This window comes from Nicotiana tomentosiformis, chromosome 6, assembly GCF_000390325.3.
Source record: "Nicotiana tomentosiformis chromosome 6, ASM39032v3, whole genome shotgun sequence".
In the NCBI taxonomy this organism is placed as follows: domain Eukaryota; kingdom Viridiplantae; phylum Streptophyta; class Magnoliopsida; order Solanales; family Solanaceae; genus Nicotiana; species Nicotiana tomentosiformis.
In genome coordinates, this window is record NC_090817.1 from 6,527,807 (window position 1) to 6,555,285 (window position 27,479).

Sequence of the window (27,479 nt, forward strand, 5' to 3'; positions counted from 1 at the left end):
AATTACACGATACTTGGATAGTTTATTGAAGCTTGTAAAGCTAATTGATAAATTGAAAATTTATTGGAATTGAAGGAATTTAATTAATATATTGAGAATTATTACATTTGAGGGAATTTAATTATTTCTGCTGATTAAATTAAATTATTGTTGACTTTGTGAATCATGCTGAGTTAAATAAATTCTGTTTTATTCTATTTAATATTGTTGACCCTTAGTGAGTGCCAAAGTCGACCATCTCGTCTCTACCACTTCGAGATTAGGCTTGATACTTACTGGGTACACGTTGTTTACGTACTCATACTACACTTGCTGTATTTTTTATGCAGGATCTGAGATAAGTACTAGTGGAGGACCTATCATCGCACATCCACGTTATCCAGAGGCGTAGTGATGAGCTGCCTTTCTGAGTCGTTCGGCAGCTACCAGTGTCTCTTCTTGCATTTTATTCTGTCTATTTTTATTTCAGACAGTATTTGGAGTTTGTATAATCTACTAGATACTCATACACTTGTGACACAAGGTCTTGGCACACACATTGATAGAATTTGAAATTGTATTATTTTCTTAGATTTAAGTTAATCAGTATCTTTTCAAATTTCTTTAATATTTCTAGAAAAATAATAAAATTACTTAGAAAATTATTCTGAAAATAATTGATATATGTTTAATTCATTTGTTGGCTTGCCTAGCTGTAGTGTTGGACGCCATCACAACCAATAGGTGAAATTGGGTCGTGACATAAACTTTAGGACTTCATGTCATTAACTTCATATGTGCAGTGTAAATTTTAAGGACATGGCGTCCTTAACTTCATGTGCGCAGTGCAAATGTTAAGGACATAATTTTCTTAACTTGTATATGCACCTTCTATTGTTAAACTTTAGGACCTCATGTCCTTAACTTCATATGTGCAGTGTAAATGTTAAGGACATGATGTCCTTAACTTCATATGTGCAGTATAAATGTTAAGGACATAGTGTCCTTAAATTTATGAGTGTTGTGTAAATATTAAGGACATGGTATCCTTAATTTCATGAATGCCATGTAAATATTAAGGACAAAGTGTCCTGTATTTGCACTTCCGTTGTTAAACTTTAGGACATCATGTCCTTAACTTCATATGTGCAGTGTAAATGTTAAGGACATGGTGTCCTTAACTTTATGTGTGCGGTGTAAATGTTAAGGATATAATGTCCTTAACTTTATGAGTGTTGTGTAAATATTAAGGACATGGTGTCCTTAACTTCATGAATACAGTGTAAATATTAAGTACAAAGTGCCCTGTATTTGCACTTTCCGTTTTTAAACTTTAGGACATCATGTCCTTAACTTCGTATGTGCAGTGTAAATATTAAGGACATGGCGTCCTTAACTTCATGTGTACAGTGTAAATGTTAAGGACACCATATCATTAATATTTACGCATCACTCATGAAAAAAGGGTAACAACGCCTTTTCGTATTAATTTTAATAGAGTAATGCCTATTTTTGCTCAGCATTAAAAATATTGGATAAAAACTAAATGTCATGTTAAAAAGTAGCTATCCCACGCCATTTTTATTAATTTAAGAGGATAAGGATATGATAATGGATCCAATATGAAGGGAAAACACCAAGGAGTATAAAAAAGACTACTCAACATAAATCCTAGATCATTTTATACACCATGTGGTTGTCATAATCTAAATTTGGTACTTTATGATATGGCTAATTCTTGTACCAAAGCTATATTTATTTTTTAGAGTAGTACAACGCATATATTCACTATTTTCTTCTTCTACTAAGCGATGGAAAGTTTTAAAAGATAATGTACCTAGCCTAACTCTTAAATCATTATCACAAACGCGTTGGGAAAGTCGTATTGAAAGTATTAAAGCAATACGATTTCAAACTCTACAAATAAGAAATGCTTTATTGAAATTAGTAGAAGTTAGTGAGGATCCAAAAACTAAAAGCGAAGCTAGTTGTTTAACAACTTATGAGCTTGAAAATTTTTGAGTTTTTTAACTCGGTATGACTATTTGGTATGATAAACTATTTGCAGTTAATTCAGTTAGCAAACATTTACAATCAAAAGATATGAATATTGATGTTGCCATAGATCAACTTAAGGGTTTGATTTCTTTTTTCAAAAAAAATATAGGGAAGAAGGATTTGCAACTAACATGATTTCTGCTAAGAAAATTGTATATGAGTTGAATATAGAACCTGAATTTCGTAATAAACGTGTAATATATAGAAAGAAATAATTTGATGAGAATGTTGATAATGAAATTACAAAGTCTCTTGAAGAATTTTTTTAGAGTTGATTACTTCTTATACATAGTAGACCAAGCTATTTTTTCACTTCAAAATAGATTTGAACAATTTGAAGCGTATAAAAATATTTTTTGTTTCCTATTTAGTGGCAAAAAAATTGAGATCTCTAGATGATGAGAATTTAAAGAAAAGTTGTCTTAACCTTGAATGTTCTTTGAAACATAATAGTCACTCTAATATTGATAGTTTAGACTTATTTTCTGAATTAAAAATTTTAAGAGAAATAATACATGTAGGAGATGATACTCTAATCGATATAATTAATCGTATAAAAAAGACTAGTGACGTGAATACTTTTAGTATAACCGCAGATTTAATTTTAAAAACCTGTGAGTACTTATGTAAGTAGTTTATTGACAGTTTCTTGTTGGGTCGGTTCGTTAGATTGGTTTGTCGGTACATGAACCAAATTAAAATTAAATCTGCGGTTTTAAATATTAAGTATTGGACATAGGAGTACGTGTTGGACTCTGTAATTATGGTGGCTTTATTGGTGAGGAAACTCGATATTCTTGGATATAATGGACTGGCAGTAAAAGGAAAAGAGAAAATTATTTATGATCATGATAGAAAATATTATCGTAAAGTATTTTTTTCCGGCTAGAATATACATCAAAGATGCATTTAAAGTTGGTGAAATTCATGGAAGATTGAGGTTTGAACTCCGGCAGAAATCAAACATACTAGGTGATTTTTTCTATTTGCCTAAAATTTGGTGAACAAAGTTATCTGATTCTATGTTTATATTATATGCGGTAACAGATATCCAATAAAATAATTAAATTACGTGCAAGCTGGTTTTATATATATATATATATATATATACACTTTTGAGTAGGATAAGATATATAGTTGTTAGAAAACTATTTATGCACAAGTTAGCAAAGTCATTTTTTCTTTTTCAAGGAAAATATTTTACGTTGTAACCAAACATAAAATAACTTCTTAACAAAAGAAAATAAAAAATATAACTTGCGTCCTATCAAATACAAACATTAATCGTGGTAACTTCTATGATCTAAGGATATCCATTGGATGGTAATTCCATTGGTTCCATTGTTTGGAGAGTGCAAGAAGAGATGCCAGTGGTTTTGAGAATTTAATGTTTGTTGAAATTTTAGTGTATTTAAAATATGTATTTATGTTTTTTGTCGAAAATATTGGAAGGTTGAGCACATTGACTATATACTCCGTCCGCCTCTCTTCTGACTTCTCACAAGTAACTCCACAATCTTGGTTATTAGGTGGCAAGCAACTCCAGCTAATTATTCTTTTTAAAATTCTCATTAAAAAAATACATGATTTGAACCAACGTTACTGAGTTCGGCCGAACCCATATGTTCTACACTCCCTCCGTCCCTGATTGAACACAAGTTGTTAGACATCTACCAACCCTTCAGTTGTTTTAAAGCACAAAATAAAAAAACTTGTCAACAACCATTAAACCACATTTGAGAACTTATCTCATCCACATTATCAATGTTTTTTTCTTCCAATTTGTCTGTTACACCCTCATTTTTTGTAGTTTTTTCGTTGTGCGTCCCCATAATTGAACTTTACGATCCAACTTTAAATTTTCCCTCACTCACAAAAAAAATTCTATATATCTCCTCATCTGCTTGCCTAAGCATTCACCCAGAGTGTTCCATGCTCTTGTCCACCTCCCCTAAGTGGGGCAAGGCGGCGAAGGGGTAAACATTTAGTAACACACGATATTTGCACCAAATTAATGAATGAATGATATATTTTTATACTTAGGTGCAATAAATTTTTCTTTGGGCCAAAATTCATTTCGAGTTTAATAATATACACAGATAGTTCACGTGATAAAAAAAATTACATACTATAATAGATAAAGGTAACCGGATAGCGTAAAATTTCTTAACGGTTCTTTTTCGTATGATATCAAAGATTGATTGTATCAAACGACAACACAAAAACAATGACACTCACTTTCTCCATTCCCTCAACTGCACCTTTAACTATCCTCCACTTTCTCCCAGGCACAGATCCCCCTTACAAATTACTCCAAACCCACCCATCTTTTGCTCTTTTATCAAAATGCAAAAACATGGAAGACCTGAAAAAAGTGCATTCTCAGTTCATTAAATTTGGTTTACACAATTCCCAATTTGCAATAAGCAAACTAGTTGAATTTTGTGCAGTTAATCCCAATGATGACTTATCATATGCTTTATCAATCTTTAACACTACTGAAAACCCTAATCACGTTATGTTTAACATGATAATTAGGGGATACTCATTGAGTGAATATCCAAATTTAGCAATTGAATTTTATGAAAAATTGCTTTTTTCCGGTAATTTACCGAATTCTTATACATTTCCATTTGTTTTTAAATCTTGTGCTAAAATTATGGATACCCAGATGGGGAAAATGATTCATGGGCATGTTTTTAAACTTGGGTTGATGAATGATGTTTATGTACATGCTTCACTTATTAATATGTATGCTCAGAATGGTGAATTGGATGATGCTAGATTGGTGTTTGATAAAAGTTCTAAAAGAGATGCTGTGTCTTTCACGGCATTGATTAATGGGTATGCATTGAAGGGCCGTGTGGATGATGCTCGTAAACTGTTTGATGAAATGCCTGTAAGAGATGTTGTTTCGTGGAATGCTATGATTTCAGGGTATACTCAGATGGGTCGGTTTGAGGAGGCGTTAATGTTATTTGAGGTGATGAGAAATGTGAATGTGACACCTTCAGTGAGCACGTTATTGAGTGTTCTCTCTGCTTGTGCTCGTGCAGGTGAACTTAAATTAGGGAGTCGTGTGCGGTCGTGGATTGAAGATCATGGTCTTGGTCCGAATATTCGTCTTGTGAATGCCCTTATTGATATGTTTGCAAAATGTGGCAATCTTGATAGTGCAAGGGACTTATTCGAGGGTCTAGAGGAGAAAGATCTTGTGTCGTGGAATGTTATGATTGGGGGTTATACACATACGGGCAATTATAGAGAAGCGTTGGCTGTTTTTCATCGAATGCAGCAGGCAAATATGGCGCCTAATGATGTTACTTTGTTGAGCATCCTTCCGGCTTGTGCACATTTAGGTGCTCTAGATCTTGGCAAGTGGATACATGCCTATATTAACAAGCATTATCAACACTTACAAAACACTTCTCTTTGGACTACTCTGATAAATATGTATGCAAAATGTGGAGCCATCACAGCAGCAAAACAAGTCTTTCAGGGAATGAAAACTAAAACGCTAGCTTCATATAATGTGATGATCTCAGGGCTAGCAATGCATGGCGATGCATATGAAGCTCTAGAGCTTTTCCGGAAAATGACAGAGGAAGGAATGAAGCCAGACGATATAACGTTCGTTAGTGTTTTAACTGCGTGTAGTCACGCTGGTTTAGTGGATCTTGGTCAAGAATATTTTAATACCATGATCCAAAGCTACAACTACACGCCAAAGTTGCAACATTATGGATGTATGATTGACCTTCTAGGACGAGCAGGGAAATTCGATGAAGCAATGGCCATGATCGAAAGCATGGACATGAAACCCGATGGTGCAATATGGGGTTCCTTGCTAGGGGCTTGTAGAATCCACAAGAATCTTGAGTTGGGTGAATATGCTGCCAAGAACCTATTTGAACTGGAACGTGAAAATCCTGGTGCTTATGTGCTCTTATCCAACATTTATGCAGGTGCTGGAGAATGGGACAAAGTAGCATTGATAAGAACCTTTTTAAATGATAAAGGAATGAAGAAAGTTCCCGGCTGTACCTCCATTGAGATTGATAGAGTAGTCCATGAGTTTCTTGTTAGTGATAGAACACATCCGCAAAGCAACTATATTTATAATATGCTTGATGAAGTTGATAGGCTATTGGAAACGGCTGGCCATGTTCCAGATACATCTGAGGTACATTATGAAATGGATGAGGAGTGGAAGGAGGGGAAACTAAGTGAACATAGCGAGAAGTTGGCGATTGCCTTTGGATTGATCAGTACCAAACCGGGGACAACTCTCAGGATTGTTAAGAACCTTAGAGTGTGTGGCAATTGTCACGAAGCCACGAAGTTAATATCTAAGATATTTAATAGGGAGATCATTGCAAGAGATAGGAACCGATTTCACCATTTCAAGGACGGTGCTTGCTCATGCATGGACTACTGGTGAACTGATAAAGATCAAGCAAGTGATGGCTCAGTATATGCTCTCATGTATTTGAGAGAAGCAAATGATAATAGCCGGTAAAGATGCTACTTCTCTAGCTGAGAAAATAACTTGGTATATTGCAGATTATCCAAAATGTAGATCATTAAGATGGACATAAATTTTGTACATTTCTCTGTAAACTCCATCGACGATTTCAAATACTGCAACAGTGGTAGCTAAGCTTTACAAAATATACTGTAATCTTGAAATTGTTATGACGAAGATAATGTTGCCAGTGGCTTTAAATGATTCGCTAATTGCAAAAGGCATCAAAAACAGGTTATTTCATCTGATCAAGGTTATCGAGTTTAAGAAAAGCCAACTTTATTATATTCACAACAATAGATGTTGGTAACACATAGACGGAATGACATTTTTTTTGTGTGCACTATGCACTATTGCCGGGGATCAATAGAGGTTTCTACTTATCCCACGTGACTCAAACCTCTGACCTATTGATTGTACAGGGAGGCGTCTCATCAACTGAGTTCCGACCTCTCTCATCAATCGCGTAATTGTGTACTTAAACAGTGATTGCAGTAATGTTGATATCAGAATAAAACTTAGTTCTAAAATACTAGAAAAGTTTAGTGATTCAATTGATTGTCAGGGATTGAGCCTTAATTAGCCCTGTTTGAAGGAGTTTTGCCTTGCTGTTGCAAGAATAGTCTTGTCTGCTACAATAAAATATGCCATTCCAGCAGCTGTGGATACAATGAGTGCTTTAGCAGTTGGATTGAGATTGGCCCTTGCCCAAGGTGACTTCTTCCCACAAGCAAGCTGCACATTTTCATCAATATTTGAAATATTAGAACAAAAAGAATATTAATATGTGTTTGGTACGACGAAAATTATTTTCCAGAAAATGTTCTCTAAGAAATAACTCATTTTATTTTCTGGTGGTTGGTTAACATGTTCCCAAATGCGTGAAGACAGGGGCGGAGCTAGAAGTCCGGCAACGGATTCGGCCGAACCCCGGTTGCTTTTGCTCAAATAGTGTATTTGTGTTTAAAAAATCACTAAATATGTATAAATATTAAATTTAGAACCCAGTTATTAACACTTGAAATCGTCATTCTAAAATCTTAACTCCGCCTCTGCGTGAAGATGATTCAATGTTGGACGGAAATTATTTTCCTTCACAATTATCTCAACTTCTACCTTCATCTCACAACTTTAACGAACTCTTAGACATTATTATCAATCCTTAATACTCTATGGCACAAAACACAGACTAAATATTGAAAAATATAGAAATAGATAGTGTAGCTTACAGTTGGAATGGCAGTTGCAACTGTTGCAATGACTGCTGCTTTTGCTCCTGCAACTACTCCTTCTGCATATACAATAAATATATCATTCATTACTTGGTTAATAAAAAATCAAGGTGGGTTCTTTCTTCTTTTTTTTTGGGAGGGGTGTAACACCCAAGATTTTATACAGTATCCCACGTCAGAAAATCACGAAAGGGACGATGGATATATAAGTTAACAAATCTTAAACCCTAGTGACACGTTTTAAACTCTTGAGGGCCTATGCCCAGAACTGAAAATATCACTAGCGGGATGAGCTGTTACAGGGGTGTTCGAGGTACAAGCAAAGAAAGACAAAAGTACCATGAGAGCAACGCTTAGCCATGGCTAGTTTTTGGTCCACTGAAGCCAAACTCACATTCTTTGCCATTTTTGTTTGTATTTGAAAAGCTTTCAACTGAAGTAGAAGATAGGAAAGTAATATTTCTGCTTTGCAAGAATGATTTAATTTGTCAGTGCAATAAGAATGGATATTTATAGGGATTTCAGGGCTTAAGTTTGGACAAACAGTTTGATGGTTTTGGTTTATTTCCAACGTCCGAGTAACTAGTTTTGTTTTTATTTATGGAGTACTATTGCATACTGGGATTTTTCAGTTTTGCTACTATTATAATAGTGTATTTGCAGGTTACCATGTTCTAATAAGAGTAATTAGAGTTATGAGAATGAAAAATATATTCTAATAAGATTTGTTTCCCCTTTAATAGACCTTATGCGTACGAATACGAATTAGTCCGACTCTAAAGCGGATACTAGATCTCGAGTGAGAAAAAAATTGTTGTAGTCCCCTGGTTGTAGAATAGATAAGATTTCTAAATCCTTAATCAAAGGTCCCGAGTTCGAACTTTAAGAATGAAAAAATATTATGATAAAAATAGACCTTACGTGATACAAATTAGTCGGACCTCAAAACGGATAATAGATTCGCGTAAAAAAAGGTTCCTGTTGTGGTCGGTTCTTTAGATTTGTTTGTCCGTACACGAACTAGACCGAATTGTCTGAAACTATGGATTTTAATAATTAAGTACTCAGACAGGAGCAACTGAGCAAGTGTTGGTGAGTGAAGAATACTCACAGGCAAGAATATATAGTCAAAAAGATTAATAAAAATATTATTAAACTGGAAAGTGTTTTGATGATATTTTTGAGTTATAATGAATAACAATATTATTAAACTGGAAGGTATTTTGATGACGTTTTTGAGTAATAAAGATTAATAATAATATCTTAAATGTTAGTTAAAGTGAAAAATATAAAGTTAAAAACTATTCAGCTATTTATATAAAATAATCATTATTTCGAGAGTCAAAAGGAGTATTTTTCTTACCACAATTTTTCAAATGCTTTTTAAATATTTCAATTGCTAAATGTAGCGAATTATTGTATTATTTATGTAGCTTCTACATATATAAATTTTTTAAAAGTATAACTGATTTTATGTTTGAATTCACATCGAAAATTATCCCGTACCCAAAAATCAGAATCATGTCGGAAATAAGATAATTAGTATGAAAAATGACTTTCGACCATAAAAAATGGATCGCTTTCGCTCTTTAGATTAAATAATAAAAAATAACTTTCTAATAAATATAATTTTTATTAATATTTTCTTGAAAAATAACTTTCGTCCCAAAAACAACAGGGGAGACTGGCTAGTAGTTTTGGGAATTAAGAACAAAAAGGCATTCCCAAAAGCCAAAACCCATGGATAAAAAAAGCTACTCATCTAAATGCGTGAATTTTAGGATCTAGTCCCTTATCTACTCTATCAACTATTAACACCTGCCCAAAAGCTAGGACTCTCGTTTCCTCAATTTTAATGAATTAACCATGTATTTAAGTTATGATGTAAACTTTTTATTATGAATGAATTTTAAAATGTAATATAGTATAGTATTAGCTACTTATTGTTTTTACAGATTATCGTATTCCACCTGTCCGATTTGATCTATATATATTGAGAGCATAAAAGGTTTACATTATCAACATAATTTAATCTATTAGAACTGATTGTATGTCCTATTTTGTAGGTTACTAGTTCCACTTATTAAGAATAGTTACTTGTTATATCTTAGTTGACCTTAGCGAGGTTGACTGTTTGCACTTTTAAAATATGCAGACTCTCTAAAAATGCTATAGGATGCGTGTTGGATCCTTCAAAAGTAATGTAATTCTGGAGAATCCGATGAGTATGGCAGCATTTTAAGGAGTCCAAGCAATGTAACTTTTTCTAAATATACTCTGCAGGTGTCCCAATTTACCACTATTGCATTAAGTAATGTAGCATTAATTCATCCTTCATATTTTAAGATGAATTTATCTTGTTGCTGATAGTAAATTCTGGAGAATTTTCCACAAATGTAACTGTTCTGCTTTGATCTGATTAGGTAAAAATACCTTGATATAAATTATCTCTTTTGTTTTTTGCTGAATATATGAATTATCACTGCAGCCTTAAAATCTCATTAGTTGATTCTCAAATTGGAAAGTCATCAAAAACAGGTGATCACTTTATTTGATTTAACTTATAGAATTGACAAAAAAATAGCTAATGCAATGCTTAAGAAAAACCAATTTTATTATATTCATAGCAAAAGATGTAGATGGTGCTATTACATACATAAAATCACATTTTGATTCACTCTATTATTTCACGTGACTCGAACTTCTTACCTAATGATTGGACATAGAGACGTCTCGTCAACTAATAAAGCCGACCTCTCTCATCAATCGCGCGCATAATTATACTTAAACAGGAATTACAGTAATATTGATATGAAATAAGACACAGTGCTAAAATTAATACTTAAAAAGTTAAATTAGTGATTCAATTGTTGCCCTGTTTGAAGGAGTTTTGCCTAGCAGTAGCAAGAATAGTCTTGTCTGCTACAATAAAATATGCCATTCCAGCCGCTGTAGAGATAATGAGTGCTTTAGCAGTTGGATTTAGATTAGCTCTTGCCCAAGGTAGCATTTTCCCACAGGCCAACTGCATAATTCATCAAATTTTGAAACATTAGAACAAAAAGAATATTGTCTAAGGATATATTTGGTACGACGAAAAATATTTTCAATTAAGTTATTTTCTGGTGTTTACAACAACAACAACAACGGTATATGTAGTGTGATTTAGCAAGTATAGTTTGGAAAAGATAATATGTATGCAGACCTTATACATATCTTGTAAAGATAGAGCGGTCTATTGTCTAGTGTGAAGTTATTTTCTAGTGTTTGATTATCAAATAATATTTTCTAGAGAGGGCAACGACCTCCTAACTTTTGGACGAAACTTATCATTTCTTTTAAATATCTCAACTCTTAATTTTTTTTCGCAGCTAAATAATATTTTGATATTATTATCAATATTTAATACTAAAAAATCCAATCAAATACTATCTAGTTTGAAAATATTATTATCAATATTTTAATAAATACAATATCTTTTATCCTAAACATATTTTTTTACACTCCAACTAAACACTAAAAAAATTAAGTTATATTCGGAAAATGACTTCCACGGTATAAAACACAGCCTAAATATTGAAAAATATAGAAATAGATAGCGTAGCTTACAGTTGGAATGGCAGTTGCAACTGTTGCAACTACTGCTGCTTTTGCTCCTGCAACTACTCCTTCTACATTTACAAACATGATATATAAAACATTCATTAGATGATCAAATTATAGCAAAAATCAAGGGTGGGGGGGTTGAGGTACAATCCAAGAAAGGCAAAGTACCATGAGAACAACGCTTAGCCATGGCTAGTTTTTGGTCAACTGAAGCCAAACTCACATTCTTTGCCATTTTCAGTTTGTATGAAATTAAAACTTTCGAATGATAAAGAAGATATATAAGACAGTAAATGATGCTTTGCAAGATCAATTGATGAGTTTGTGAGTATAGTAAGAATGGATATTTATAGATGAAAGTTTGGACAAGAGTTTGATGGTTTTGGATAATTTCCAACGTCCAAGTCACTTGTTTTGTTTCGCACTTTTTCTTTACTATCGGGTGCGTACTGGGATTTTTCAGTTTTATGAGTACTTATTATAAAGTAGTTTAATTTATTCACAGATTACTGGGTTCCTGTTTGTCGGTACATGAACCAGATTAAAGTTAAATCTGCAGTTTTAAAGTAGCATTAACTGGGGTACATATGTCGGGTTGGTTCAAATTTTTTAATTACCAAATCAAACTAATTATATCGAGTTATTAAATCTAAAGACCAAATCAATCAAAGTCGGGTTTTTAAACCTCGATTTTCTTGGGGTTTTCGGGTCTTCGGGTTGTTTCGTTTTTTTTTTTTCTTCATAAAGTATTCATAGGACAAAACATAGAATTTGTACTCCAAATATTTCTTTAATCTTAGTAAGACTAAACTATATAAGGTATTTTTTTAATAAAATAACATAAATATGAGATGATTCATGATATTGTACTAAAATATTCAATAATAAAGATGAGAAAATCGCATAAAATAAATATATTATTAATAAGCCATAATGAAAACAAACATAATTAAAATTACTAATAAATTGCTAAAATAAGTATGACTAATAAGTACTATTATTTACATGACTAAACACTAAAAGAAAAATAAGTTATGTATTTTATCTAAATCATGAAAATACTAAAAAATAGATATCCAACACTATTTTCATTCATATTACAATTGAATTGAATGTATTTTATTATCATTAGTATTAATTTGATTTTGGTTTAGGATTTATTTGAGTTACTAACATTTATGGACTATAAAACTTATTGGAGCATCCAAAAATTATAAGTCCAAGCTTGAAATAATACGTTAAAAGATAAAATTATGAAAAAGTTTAAGAAATATTTATAAATTACACTACAATAAATATTTTTATGTATTAAATATATTTAAAACTTCTATACATATAATATCGGGTTAGTTTGATTTCGGTTTGAATTTTTTTAGTTAAAACCAAACCAAACCAAATATCGTCGGGTTTTATTTTCCAACACCAAATCAATCAAATCAAGTCATAGTCGGGTTTTTTTCTCGATTTGACTCGAATTATCGGGTTGATTCGGTTTGTCGGTTTTATTTATACAACCATAATATTAAGTATTGTACTTAGGAGCACGTGTTGGACTCTGTACTTATGGTGGCTTTATTGGTGAGGAAACTCTATGTTCTTGGATATAATGAACTGGCAATACCAGGAAATGAGAAAATAATAGTAGTGAATTTGAAACGAATTGTACCTATCAAAATATATTTTTATACGCAGTTCAGAAGATATGTGGTACAACTTAACACAGAATGCTAGGATAAATAAAAGGGATAAATATAGGTTGGAGAAAACGTAATCCATGCGAATCAATTATGAACAGTGAATTTAAGATTTTACGAAATAGAATCAATCTCAAAAAATAGAAAGATCACTCTTTTTCTTATAGAGGAAATAATACAGTTTGTGATAGTCTATGGCCCCTGAAAAGGATGCCCTACAAGAATGATAAACAAGCCATTTTATAGTGAAGGGGTTTGGCTACAAGTATAATAAAATAAATATTCAGTGGGAGACCCATGATAAATCAGCTTTTCCATAATTTCTGCCAAGATTCCCTCTAGTGGGATTACAACGGCTTTTGTCTGCGAGCTCGATCTTGATTAGAATCCTCGATTTTGGTTCGAGCTTGATTTCGGCTCGAACTCGTGATCTTGGTTCGATCCCGATCCTGGTTCGAGCCTCGGATGGATTCCAGGTCGATGTAGGTTGGTTTTTGGATTATCAGCACGATAGATCTACCCGCGCCATGGTTCGATTCTTGTTCGAGTTTGATTATGATATCGATCTCAACACGGACCGGCCTCCCCGGACTCTAGGTTAGTTCGTGCCCCCCCTTCGGGATCTTACTTCGATATACTACCCTTCGAACCGTACCGGACATGCCAAGGCTGAAATCTATTTCGGCCGTATACAGATAGTCCCCTCGTTTCTCAGAAAGAAATATGACGAGAAACGATATGATTTTCAACGGCTCGATCGGATTATATCTTGTCGATTCCATCAAGTTCGACCATGACGCATATGATAGTTGTCCTGTCGGTTTAGTCTTTCAAGGCATTTAATGCATGTCAGGCGGTGGTCGGCCACTGCTGATAATGAACCGCCGTCGCTTTGAACCTATAAATAATTCTCACCTTTATCTTTTACCATTTTGCATCTTCTATCTTTTAAAATTTCTCAATTTCTTCTTTATACTCTCCAGCCTACCAAAAAAGCTGTGATTTTTTTCCGAAAAGACCCCTCAATTCTATCAAATCTCTATCACTTTCTTCTACTCCTTATTTTTGAATTCAAAAATGGCGAAAACATCGCAAACCATTCCTCAGAATGAGAAAGCTTCATCTTCACATTGTATCGCCGATGAGACACCGGCGGAGCCACGGCCAGAGGAGTGTGTCCCCGAGGCGTGCGTCCTTACTTCAGATTTTAAAGTTGATAAAGGTTCGTCGGTCCCTGGCCGGTGTGAGCCGGTATCGAGGTACATGTGTTCGATTACTGAGAAGCACCTCGATCTGTTAAAGAAGGACTGCAATTGGGGGAAAAAAGAAGTGATAATACCTACCCCTGACGAAGACATCACTTTTTACGTGAAAGGGTTTTTGAACGTATATACTTACCCTTTCACTTTGGGTCCCCTCAATCCCGTCGTTATCGACTTCTGTCGACAGTATCAGGTAACCTTAGGCCAGGTCCATCCTTCTTTATGGCGGATTGTTATTCTGATCCGATATTTTGCGAGCAAAATCGAGGGGATGTCGTTCACCCTCGATCATCTTATCCGGCTGTACCGTCCCTGACTTTTTCGGGGAGGGTTAATAAAACTCCAGTGTCGGGCTACCCAGGCTTTGTTCTCGAGTATTGACGAGGACAGGGACCGGGGTTGGATGAGCAAGTTCGTTCGAGTAAGGACTTCGGACCTGATCCCGACTAAAAAGATGCCATTTCTCGAGGAGTGAAATTTGAAACGTAAGTGTGATTTTGCTGTTGCTTCTATTTTGTTTTTTTATTTGTTCTTTTATTGACACTCATCTTTTCATGATGTAGCGATTCCCTGGATGCCCGGATCGGTTCCCGACCTCAAGAATTGGGTACGGGATCTCGTTTCGACTTCCACATACGCAGAACGCTCATGGCGTGATTTGTCTAAGGGTCGGTGGGAGGCCAAAAATCACGGTAAGCTCATTTCTCGGACTCTGACGAGGCATTTCTCGATATTTTTTTATAAGGTTTCCCATATGCAGGTTTGGGTAAGGACGCGGTCTTGAGACCTCTGTCTAATGAGGAGGATGTCTCGACCTTCGTTCCAAAGCCGGTGAAGGAAAATAAAAGGAAGAGAGCCTCGTTGCCCGACTATCCAAAACCGAAGAAGAGGACGGCTCGTAAGCCGAACAAGAATATTATTCCTTTAACCGTAGAATCCGTTTTGCGCCTAAGGGATGAAGAAGAAGAAGAGGAAGAGGATAATGAGTCTACGCTGGCGGTCCGGACGAAGAGAGCTATCGATTCTTCAACACTGGCTGGATCGATGATGCCCTATGGGGCTCCATCTCGAACTGAAAATATACCGGAGAGAGGTTCTGGTAGAGTCCCCGAACTATCGGATGTCGAAGACGCCTCTTATCAGAATCAATCGGCAGGAGTTACACTCGAAGAGCCCTTCGAACCCCTCCAAGCAGAGGGGAATGCTCCGAGCGAGTCACTTGGGGCAGCAGCGATCGAGGACTCGCCTACGTTTCCCGCTTTTTCTACAAGGGTGATTCGGGAAGCTCAAGCTTTGGGGGCCCTTGATCTAGGTAGGCCTCACGATGAAGAGGACCCGTTTCGTGACCTGTTTACTGGTATCGAGGATGTTGCCGGCGCTGGTGATGAATCAGATCTTTTTCACGGTTTGCGGCAGGCTTTGAACCAGGTGAGTCTTTTAAAAATCTTTTTGTTGGTATTATCTTTATGTTAGTCTTTCGTTAACTTCGCTTTTTGTTCCTTCGTAGGATGTGGCGGTCCATCGAAAACAATGTTCTCGTTCCCAGAATGAGCTGCATCGATACGCGGCCGACCTAAAACGTGCTACCGATGAGAGGAACTCTCTCAAACTTTCCTTAGGGCAGAGAGAGGAGGAAATAAAAGATCTCCGGGCCGAGCTGGCCAAGGCTTATCGAGACTAGGATAATTTGTCTGAGCAGGTAACGATGCTTTTGAAAACCTATGGGTTCGATACCAGAACGGTAGCTAACATTTCGGTCTCACAGCTGCAGCAAAAAATCAAGATGATAGGGAAGCTGTGTGAGGAGGTCGATGTGATAAGGATGGAATCCTTGCGGTGGAAAGAAGGTATGGACCGCTTTGCTACAGAAAAAGAGACTGCTCGAGCCCAGTTATCATCGTCTGAAACCCAACTTCAAAAAATGAAGGAAAAAGGCCTAGTTCAAGCAAGAAAAATTGAGGAGCTCGAGGCTCGGTTGGCCTCAGTACTCGCCAAGGCCGAATCCGATGCTGAAACGGCAAAGACTAATGCGGATGCGCTCGTGGCCGTCTAGAGGGCTGATGTTGAAGCTGCCTAAGTTCAGGAAAGAGAGGCAGCTGAATCTGCCAATGGTCGGGCGCATTGGGTCACCGAACTTGCTAAGTACCGATCCAAGAGAGAAACTCTCGAGGAGATTCATGCTCGTGGCTTCGATCTCACGGAAGAGATAAAAAGGACAAAAGAACTCGAAGCTGATGCTGAAGCTCTGGTTTTCGATGATGATGACGACGACGATGGGAGCAAAAGCGGATTCGAGAATGGGGGGAACCTGATAAAGAAGAGACCGCTCCCGTTTGAAATTTTTTTTTTTTGCTGTAGCCACCTATGTAGATAAATTTTGTGTATAGGCATATCTCTATGTATTAAACCACTTAATCAAACTTGAAACTCGTGGTCTCTGCAACCAAGCGAGCGTGTATTCAAACTTGGGGCAATGTAGCCCTTTAGACCTATTAATTGTCAACGATTCGATTTTTAAGAGAATATAGCCCGTGGGCGTGACGGTTGAGCGAGTGTTTTCTTGTGCTCGAATTGATGTAGCCCGTAGGCTACTTGGTCGAAATGAGAGTTTGCTCGAACTCGAAATAAAAAATAGACCGTAGGCTTGATCGAGTGAATGATTCGAACTCGAATTAATGCAGCCCGTAGGCTATTTGGTCGAGTGAGTGTTTGCTCGAACTCGAAATAAAAATAGCCCGTAGGTCTAGTCGAGTGAATGATTTGAACTCGAATTGATGCAGCCCGTAGGCTATTTGGTCGAGTGAGTGTTTGCTCGAAATCGAAATGAGAAATAGCCCGTAGGCTTGGTCGAGTGAATGATTCGAACTTGAATTGATGCAGCCCGTAGGCTATTTAGTCGAGTGAGTGTTTGCCCGAACTCGAAATGAGAAATAGACCGTAGGCCTGGTCAAGTGAATGATTCGAACTCGAATTGATGCAACCCGTAGGCTATTTGGTCGAGTGAGTGTTTGCTCGAAATCGAAATGAAAAATAGCCTGTAGGCCTGGTCGAGTGAATGATTCGAACTCGAATTGATGCAGCCCGTAGGCTATTTGGTCGAGTGAGTGTTTGCTCGAACTCGAAATGAGAAATAGCCCGTAGGCCTGGTCAAGTGAATGATTCGAACTCGAATTGATGCAACCCGTAGGCTATTTGGTCGAGTGATTGTTTGCTCGAACTCGAAATGAGAAATAGCCCGTAGGCCTGGTCGAGTGAATGATTCGAACTCGAATTGATGCAGCCCATAGGCTATTTGATCGAGTGATTGTTTGCTCGAACTCGAAATGAGAAATAGCCCGTAGGCCTGGTCGAGTGAATGATTCGAACTCGAATTGATGCAGCCCGTAGGCTATTTGGTCGAGTAAGAGTTTGCTCGAACTCGAGATGAGAAATAGCCCATAGGCATGGTCGAGTGAATGATTCGAAGTCGAATTGATGCAGCCCGTAGGCTTAATTGGTCGAGTGAGTGTTTGCTCGAACTCAAAATGAGAAAATAGCCCGTAGGCTTAATGGTCACATTATATCTTAATTCTTCGCATGTTATTACACGCCCGGGTTCGGGCTAATTTATACGAGCATGGCTTGCTTCGACCATTTGGCTCTTTACAGTTTTCCTATCGGGACCCTGTTGCTGTGAAGTAACTCTCTTACGGGGCCTCGAATATCATTATAAATGTTGCACGACCAGTGGTTGCCTCATTAAAAACCTTGCCAAAAAACTCATTTGGGATAAAACCGGTATAAGAAAAAAAGAGTGCAATGCGTGCTTTTTGATGAGAGATCTGTCCCTTGTTCGGACTTCTGCGGGGGTCAGTTTTGAGATATAAACGAATATGGAAAGGTTGTACCTTAACAGTAGTACCGTTTTAGATGTGATACATTCCAGTTGCTTGATAACTGTTTGCCGTTTATAACGTCGATCATGTACGACCCCTTTTCGATGTCGTCGAGTACCTGATATGGTCCTTCCCAATTCGGTCCTAGCTTCCCTTCATTCGGATTCCGGGTATTGATGGTAATTTTTCTCAACACTAAGTCCCCAGGCTTGAAATGGCGGAGCTTGGTTCTTCGATTATAATACCTTTCGATTCGCTACTTTTGGGCGGCCATTCGGACGAGGGCAGTTTCTCGCCTTTCGTACGATAGTTCGAGGCTTGTGTTCATAGCCTCGTTATTTGATTCTTCCGTCGAGAATTGAAATCTGGCACTGGGTTCACCAACCTCGACTTGTATCAATGCTTCGGATCCATATACTAAGGAGAACGGGGTCGCCCCCGTACTGGATTTTGATGTTGTCTGATATGCCCAAAGAACTTCGAGTAGGATTTCTCTCCATCTCCCTTTAGCATCGTTCAATCTCTTCTTTAAGTTTTGAATGACGGTTTTATTCGTTGATTCGGCCTGCCCGTTCCCACTAGGGTGGTACGGCATCGACAGTATCCTTCTTATCTTGTGGTCTTTGAGGAATCTTGTTACTTTGCCATCAATGAATTGCTTTCCATTGTCACATACTATTTCGGCAGGTATCCCGAACCGGCATATGATATGATCCCAAATAAAGTTTATAACTTCTTTCTCTCTTATTTTCTCGAACGCCTGTGCTTCAACCCATTTAGAAAAATAGTCAGTCATAAACAAAATGAATTTGGCTTTACCTGGGGTCGATGGCAGAGGGCCGACGATATCCATTCCTCATTTCATGAAAGACCACGGGGATAGGACCGAGTGGAGTTGTTCTCCGGGCTGGTGGATCATTGGTGCAAACCTTTGACATTTATCACATTTACGAACGAATTCCTTCGTATCTCTGCCCATATCGATCCAATAATACCTTGCTCTGATTATTTTTTGGGCTAATGTGTCAGCTCCAGAGTGATTCCCGCAAGTACCCTCATGCACTTCCCGTAGGACATAATCAACATCCCCCGGACCCAAGCATACCACCAATGGTCCGTCGAACATTCTTCGGTACAGTGTTCCATCTGAAGCTAGAGTGAATCGAGCAGCCTTGGTCCGTAGGGTTCTGGAGTCTTTAGGGTCCAATGGGAGTTTTCCATTTTTCAAATATTCGATATACTTGTTTCTCCAATCCCAGGTTAAGCTTGTAGAATTTATTTCGGAGTGTCCTTCTTCGATTACCGATCTCGAAAGTTGAACCACATTCCCCGAGCCCGTATCATCTACCTCGACCGATGACCCCAAATTCGCCAGTGCATCGGCCTCATTATTCTGTTCCCGTGGCATATGTCGTAAAGTCCATTGTTTGAAATGGCGCAAAGTGATAAGCAGTTTATCTAAATACCTCTACATTCTACCTTCTAGAACTTCGAAAGTTTTGTTTACCTCACTTACCACCAGCAAGGAGTCGCAGTTGGCTTCAATGATTTCTGCTCCCAAATTTCTAGCTAGCTCGAGACCTGCAATCATGGCTTCGTACTCGGCCTCGTTGTTAGTCAACCTGATAGTTTTAATAGATTGTCTAATAATGCCACCCGTGGGTGGTTTCAAAACTATGCCCAGCCCGGACCCCTTTACGTTTGAAGCCCCATCCGTAAAAAGGATCCATACCCCCGATGATGTACCTGATTTCAACAGTTCTTTTTCGATTTCGAGTACGAGGTCTGGTGTGAAATTGGCCACGAAGTCTACTAGGACTTGAGACTTGATGGTCGTGCGGGGTCGATATTCTATATCGTACCCACTAAGTTCGACGGCCCATTTGGCCAGTCGGCCTGATAACTCGGGTTTGTGCAAAATATTACGAAGCAGGTAAGTAGACAATACGCATATGGGGTGACATTGGAAGTATGGCCTTAACTGGGATATCTAGTTTCTGCATCTCCTAAGGTTCGACTTGTATAATAAACTGGGAATTACGTACCTTGCTCTTCTCGAACTAGGACACCGCTTACGGCGACTTCTGATACTGCCAAGTACAAACAAAGTTTCTCATTGGTTTTTGGAGTGTGAAGCAGTGGTGCGCTTGATAGATATCGTTTTAGTTCTTCCAATACTTGTTGGCACTCTGGGGTCCAAGAAAAATCGTTCTTCTTTTTTAGTAGAGAAAAAAAATTATGACTTCGATCGGACGATCTCAATATGAATCGGCTTAGGGCGGCGATCCGACCCGTTAGTCTTTGCACGGCCTTCACGCTGTCTACGACGGTGATGTCTTCGACAACCCTGATTTTATCGGGGTTAATCTCTATTCCCCGATGTGATACCATGAAGCCGAGGAACTTGCCCGAACCGACCTCGAAGGCACATTTTTCGGGGTTGAGCTTTATTTTGTATTTACTCAGAATCTCGAACGTTACCTGCAAATGAATTAAATGGTCTTCTGCGCGCAGGGATTTGATTAACATGTCATCAATATAAACCTCCATTGATTTTCCTATTTGTTCTTCGAACATTTTATTCACTAGGCGTTGGTAAGTGGCCCTTGCATTTTTTAGCCCGAAGGGCATCACATTATAACAATACGTTCCATACTTGGTGACAAATGAGGTTTTTTCCTAGTCATCCGGGTTCATCTGTATTTGATTATACCCGGAATAGGCATCGAGAAAAGTGAGGATCTCATGGCCGGCCGTGGCATCGATCATGCGATCGATGTTGGGCAACGGAAAAGAATCTTTGGGGCATGCTTTGTTCAAATCCTTATAGTCCACGCACATTCTAAGTTTGTCTCCTTTTTTAGGGACTACCACTACGTTGGCTAACCATTCGGGATATTTTACCTCCCGAATGGACCCTATTTTGAGAAGTTTGGTTACCTCGTCCTTTATGAAGGCATTCTTTCTATCAGACTGGGTCTTCTTTTTTGCTTCATCGGTCTGAACCTATGGTCCAAACTTAGCTGATGCGTCATTATGTCCAGAAGGATCCCTGTTATATCTAAATGGGACCAGGCGAAACAATCGATGTTATTGATAAGAAATTGAACGAGTTTCTTCCTGTGTTCAGGGCTCAACCCCGTTCCCAAGTATACATTTTGCTCGGGCCGATGTTCGATTAATATGACTTGCTCTAGCTCCTCGATCGTCGATTTTATGGCATCGTAGTCATCGGGAATTACGAAAGATCAAGGGACCCTTTGGTCCCCCTCCTCTTCGACTTTCTGATTGCCTGGCTGGGTTAAAGTCACAGTCTGTGATTGCTATTTGGTGTCCCGTTCTCCTTCCGGGCCCGATCCTTTTATCGGCAAAAGTGAGGACATTGGTTTGGCTTCGTCGACGGCGAACATTTCTTTTACGGCTGGTTGCTCTCCGTATACCGTTTTGACATCTCCCGATGCCGAAAATTTGAGGACCTGGTGTAGGGTCGAAGGCACGGCTCTCATGTTGTGGATCCATGGCCTTCCGAAAAGGGCGTTATACCTCATATCGCCTTCGATCACGTGAAACTTTATTTCTTGGAAAGTTCCGGCCACGTTTATTGGTAAGGCTATCTCCCCTTTGGTGGTTTCGCATGCCATATTGAACCCGTTCAGGACCAGAGTTGCAGGTACGATCCGATCCTGCAGGCCGAGCTGCTCTACTACCTTCAATCGAATGATATTGGCCGAGCTACCTGGATCGATCAACACACGCTTAATTTTAGTTTTATTTATGAGTACAGATATTACCAGTGCGTCGTTATGAGGTTGGATGACCCCCTTTGCATCTTCATCACCAAAGGACAAAGTCCCCATGGGTGCGTAATCTTGAGTCCGAGATCACTTTTCCCTCACCATAGATGTTTTTGTGCGCTTAAGCATCGGTCCTCGGGGAGTATCGATACCGCCGATGATCATGTGGATAATGTGATGTGGTTCTTCTTGCTCGTTCTGCTTGCTGAAATCCCTACTTCTAAAATGGATTTTTGCTCTATCACTCAGAAACTCCTGAAGATGCCCTTTGTTAAATAGGCGAGCTATTTCCTCTCTTAGTTGCTTGCAATCTTCTGTTCTGTGGCCATGGGTACTATGATATTCGCACGTTTGATTGGGATTTCTCCGGGCAGGATTAGTTTGCATTGGTCGAGGCCATTTAGTGTCTTCGATGCGTCCGATGGCCGACACGAGAGCGGATGCTCCAACGCTGAAGTTATATTCTGATAATCGAGGTGCTTCTATAGGCTCGACATATTTGTCGAAGCCGCTCTTACTCATAAGCCCCCGAGAATTTTATCCCCGATCAATTCTTTGACTGTTCCGAACTGCGCTGCGTGTTGAACCATTACTTACTCGATCGGTGACGTACGATCGATATCGGTCTCTGTTTGACCTTTGCTCTCTGCCGATCTGCTTTTGATTAATAACTGCCCTGTTCTGATGAACAGGTCCGTACGGGGTCCCCGACTCATCATCCTCGGCCCTAATTTTCGATTGATATCGGTTGTGCACATCTGCCCAAGTTACCACCGGATAATCGATCAAATTTTGCTTCAGCCGATGTGATGCTGTCGAACTTAGCTTGTTCAACCCTTGGATGAAAGCTTGTATGGCCCAGTCGTCGGTGACCGGGGGTAATTCCATGTGTTCCATTTGAAATCGGGATACGAATTCCCTCAGCATCTCTCCCTGCCTTTGCTTTACTTTGAAGAGGTCTGATTTTCTCGTTGCAACCTTTATGGCTCCAGCATGCACTTTTACGAACGAATCTGCTAACATGGCAAAAGAATCGATGCAATTTGGTGGTAAATTGTGGTACCAAATCATAGCTCCTTTCGAGAGGGTCCCCCCGAACTTTTTCAATAGCACGGATTCGATCTCATCATCTTCCAGATCGTTGCCTTTTATGGCACACGTGTAAGAGGTGACATGTTCGTCAGGATCGGTCGTACCATTATATTTGGGAATTTCGGGCATACGGAACTTTTTAGGGATTAGCTTCGGTGCCGCACTCGACGGAAAAGGCTTTTGTATGAATTTTTTTGAATCAAGCCCTTTTACCATTGGTGGAGCCTCCGGGATTTGATCGACCCTGGCATTATACGTTTCCACCCTCTTATCGTTTGCTTCGACTCGTTTTGTGAGTTCCTCGAGCAATTTAGTAATTTCGGGAGTAGTCCCAGATTTTTGCTCGTTAGATTTTACTATGGCAGGCTCTGTTCTGGGGGTGACCTCTCGAAGTAACCCCTGTCGGACCTCTCGAAGTGGATTGAAAACCGGCCTGCTTTGTGCTTGAGTTTGGATCTGTAGCTGAGCTATCGCTAATTGCTGGGCTTGCACCATCTCGAAGATCATGCGTAAGCTGGCCCCGATCTCCTCTGGGTTTTGGGTGTCTTGGGCTACGGATCGAGCACCGTCTTGAATGCTTCTTTCCGATTCGGAATGCCGGTTTGCTTCCAAAGAAATTTGTGAATTGACATCTAGCGGTATTTCGGCTCGAATCTCGGGTAGTGCCAAGTTGTTGGTTTCATCTTGAAGGCCAGCTTCGTAATCGGTCGGTGAAGCCATTCGATCGGTGGCTATTCGTAGCCGAACCTGAATTGAAGTTGTTTTCGAAAATAAGTGACCACTGTTATCCTCGGCCCCACGGTGGGCGCCAAACTGTTTTTCCAAAAAATGGATAGAGTTGAATTTATACGCAGTTCCGAAGATATGTGGTACAACTTAACACAGAATGCTAGGATAAATAACAGGGATGAATATAGGTTGGAGAAAACGTAATCCAGGCGAATCAATTATGAACAGTGAATTTAGGATTTTACGAAATAGAATCAATCTCAGAAACTAGAAAGATCACTCTTTTTCTTATAGAGGAAATAATACCGTTTGTGATAGTTTATGGCCCCTGAAAAGGATGCCCTACAAGAATGATAAACAAGCCCTTTTATAGTGAAGGGGTTTGGCTACAAGTATAATAAAATAAACATTCAATGGGAGACCCATGATAAATCAGCTTTTCCATAATTTCTGCCAAGATTCCCTCTAGTGGGATTACAACGGCTTTTGTCTGCGAGCTCGATCTTGCTTAGAATCCTCGATTTTGGTTCGAGCTTGATTTCGGCTCGAACTCGTGATCTTGGTTCGAGCCCGATCCTGGTTCAAGCCCTCAGATGGATTCCAGGTCGATGTAGGTTGGTTTTTGGATTATCAGCACGATAGATCTACCCGCGCTATGGTTCGATTCTTGTTCGAGTTTGATTATGATATCGATCTCAACACGGACCGGCCTCCCCGGACTCTAGGTTAGTTCGTTCCCCCCCCCCCTTCCCCTCGGGATCTTACTTTGATATACCACCCTTCGAACCGTACCGGACATGCCAAGGCTGAAATCCATTTCGGCCGTATACAATATTATTAAATATATATAAAAACATGTGCATGTCTTTCTGAAGTTACTGGATGCCGGTGACCCCTTACCAAAGGGTAGATCCGCCTTTGCCTGTTAAAGATTCATTCAAGATATATGACTTAGTGATTAATAATGTGAAATTCATGAAAGACCGGTGATTCTTCTAATGAGCATATTTTCTTTTTTTTTGATGAAAAATATTTTACGACGTAATCAAACACCAAAAACTAAATTTCTCACAAAAAAAAAAGAAGTATTTTAAAATATTCACTTATGTGGTACCAAACACAAATTTAACTGCAGTGGCTTTTGATATCAAGGATATCCATTGGATGGTAATTTCATTTGTTCATAGTTTGCAAAGAGATTGAGAGACCAGTGGTTTTGTTAACATTAGGAGTTAGGACAAAAGGCACTACAAATTTACCAAACAGCCAAAAGAAAAAAAAACAGCCAAAACAATGGGTAAAGGACATTTATCTAAGTGCGCGCCTTTTGGACATTTAACACCTGCCCAAAAGTTAAGGACTGCCATTTCCTCAATTTTGACAAGCACATCACCAAATATTATGATTAAGTGGTAAATATTTTTTTATCTTAACCAGATATTTTGAATTCGAACCTTAAAAATTAATGCACATTTGATGGGGATTGTTTCAACTCCAAAGTGAGATTTTTCGACATGAAGTTAAATTAGTCGAGTCCTAACACAAATACACCACACACCCAGGGACGGATGAAGTATTGTGCCATCGGGTTCATATTACTCTACTACTTTTAATGCAGAGCATATTTTTATATATGTATAAAAATATATTAAAATTACAACAATTAATACTAGATACATAGGTATGCACCAATAATTTTAAATATGCAATGAGTTCAATGCTAATAATTTTAAAGGTTAAATTTTGTAAAGATTATATCCTGGATTAGAGGTGGCAAAATGGTTAAAAGAAAATAATCATCCACTCATATTATCCATTAGAAAATAGGTTGGATAATGAACTTTTTAAAAATGGTCGAATATGGATACAAACCATATTATCCCACTTAGAAAATGGTTAATCAAATGGATAACCAATAGATAACTAATGTGTTTAACTTTTATATTTGTAAAGCCTCAAATTGGTGGTTCCTCAAGTTTGGAAGATTAGGAATTCTCCCATAAGTGATCATATTTAATAAGACATGACATGGATAATATGGATATCCATATTATCCACCGATAACCTGTTTTTAATCCGTCTAAAATACGGGTCGGATCGAATAATTTATCCAATTTTTTTAATTACCCGTTTTCGAGCCGCTCATATCCGACCCGCCCGTTTGCCACCGTATCAGGGAGAAATTTCCATGTTACATATTTTCTTGTTAAACTAACAAAAAACCTAAGATAGCTAAAGTGACGATGAATTGAAGGTAGTGATGGAACAAATGCGACTTCCTTCGGTTGATTTGAGTTTTCTCGGCACGAATTCAGATTTAATTAAATGCGGATATCGAACACCGAATAAAAAATAAAAAAATACTTACCTAAATTAAGTGGCCAGTGAGTCCTATGGGCTATTACAACTGCGCAGTGAAGTTAATTTTCAACTGGTACCCACTCCTGTCATAATGTAGTGGTAGGTAAACCTAATTGCTATGAATTATGAATTTGTATCTTTCATTTTATGTTCAGAAATTATATGCCTTTAATCCAATGATTAGGGTTGTGCATTATTTGGGTCAACCCGAAAATTCGAACCGATCCGTGTTATTCGGATTAGTTTGGATTGGATTTTAGCTCTTTGGATCGGATTTCAGATCTTTAATTTAATTATTTTGGATATCGGATCGGATACGATTTGGCTCAATTACATCCAAACCGATTCGAAATCCGAAATTTATATTTTACATATAAAAGTGAGGGGTGCTCTTTTAAAAATTCTAAGATTTCTTTGTTATTTCTCTCACTGTTTTTCCATATCTTTTACTTTCAATATTAAAAGTAAAAGATATGGAAATGAATGAGTTTTGCTACTGAAAATGGTAGGAGATAACATATTAAAATTATTTATTTTAGAATCTTAATAAGGCGTACAATTCGAATAGAAATCCGAAATATCTATCTGATCCAAATATCAAAATCCGATCCGATCCGAATTTAATTTGGTTCGAATTCTAATTGCAATGTACAAAATCCGAAATCCGAAATTATAATATGAAAAGTGAAAAATCCAATCCGATCCAATCCATGAACTGGGCTACTTTAAATGGTTCTAGTTCAGAAGGATTGCTGTCTACTGGGCTTTTTGTTGAAAAGGCCCAAAACAAATTATATGGTAAAATTAGGGAGGCTAAGGATGATTTGCACAAATAAGATAATTCAGGTGCCACTCTTAATGTATTGGCCCCACTTGTCCCATGGATATAATTTTAAGTTTAATAAGTATCATCCCTTCTCCCCCTTGTCCCATGAGCAATACTTTTAACTTATGACCTTAAAGGTTTGCCCAGTAGGAGGTCAAAAAATCAAGATCAATTATTTTTAATGTCATTGGGAGTAATTTCTTGTTAGGCTAAAGAAGATTAATTCAGATATTCGTTCACTCATATATATATATATATATATATATATATATATATATATATATATATATATATATATATATATATATATAATCTATGTATACTTGCTAATTGTGAATTCGGCCGGTTATTGGTGCAAAACTTCTCCAGCCCAACAATTAAGAGGGTCTTTAAGTCTGAATTGTCACATACTCACTTTAGTTCATTATTATTTTAGATTAATTTTT

At 37.8% G+C, this 27,479-nt stretch overlaps 3 protein-coding genes across 3 annotated transcripts; 1 reads left to right on the forward strand and 2 right to left on the reverse strand.

Annotated features, from left to right (window-relative positions):
* Nucleotides 1-3,982: 3,982 nt before the first annotated feature.
* On the forward strand, nucleotides 3,983-6,805 carry LOC108942804 (pentatricopeptide repeat-containing protein At1g08070, chloroplastic). The gene has a single exon (XM_070177075.1). It carries the CDS (start codon nucleotides 4,265-4,267, stop codon nucleotides 6,476-6,478), a length of 2,214 nt encoding a protein of 737 aa, XP_070033176.1. The 5' UTR covers nucleotides 3,983-4,264; the 3' UTR covers nucleotides 6,479-6,805.
* Nucleotides 6,806-6,824: 19 nt separating this feature from the next.
* On the reverse strand, nucleotides 6,825-8,287 carry LOC104120100 (early nodulin-93-like). The gene is made up of 3 exons (XM_009631797.4): nucleotides 8,134-8,287; nucleotides 7,792-7,853; nucleotides 6,825-7,297 (listed from the first exon to the last, which is right to left on the reverse strand). Exons 1-3 carry the CDS (start codon nucleotides 8,198-8,200, stop codon nucleotides 7,142-7,144), a joined length of 285 nt encoding a protein of 94 aa, XP_009630092.1. The 5' UTR covers nucleotides 8,201-8,287; the 3' UTR covers nucleotides 6,825-7,141.
* A 2,103-nt stretch (nucleotides 8,288-10,390) lies between these two features.
* On the reverse strand, nucleotides 10,391-11,728 carry LOC104120099 (early nodulin-93-like). The gene is made up of 3 exons (XM_009631795.4): nucleotides 11,569-11,728; nucleotides 11,404-11,465; nucleotides 10,391-10,819 (listed from the first exon to the last, which is right to left on the reverse strand). Exons 1-3 carry the CDS (start codon nucleotides 11,633-11,635, stop codon nucleotides 10,658-10,660), a joined length of 291 nt encoding a protein of 96 aa, XP_009630090.1. The 5' UTR covers nucleotides 11,636-11,728; the 3' UTR covers nucleotides 10,391-10,657.
* Between the last annotated feature and the right edge of the window lie 15,751 nt (nucleotides 11,729-27,479).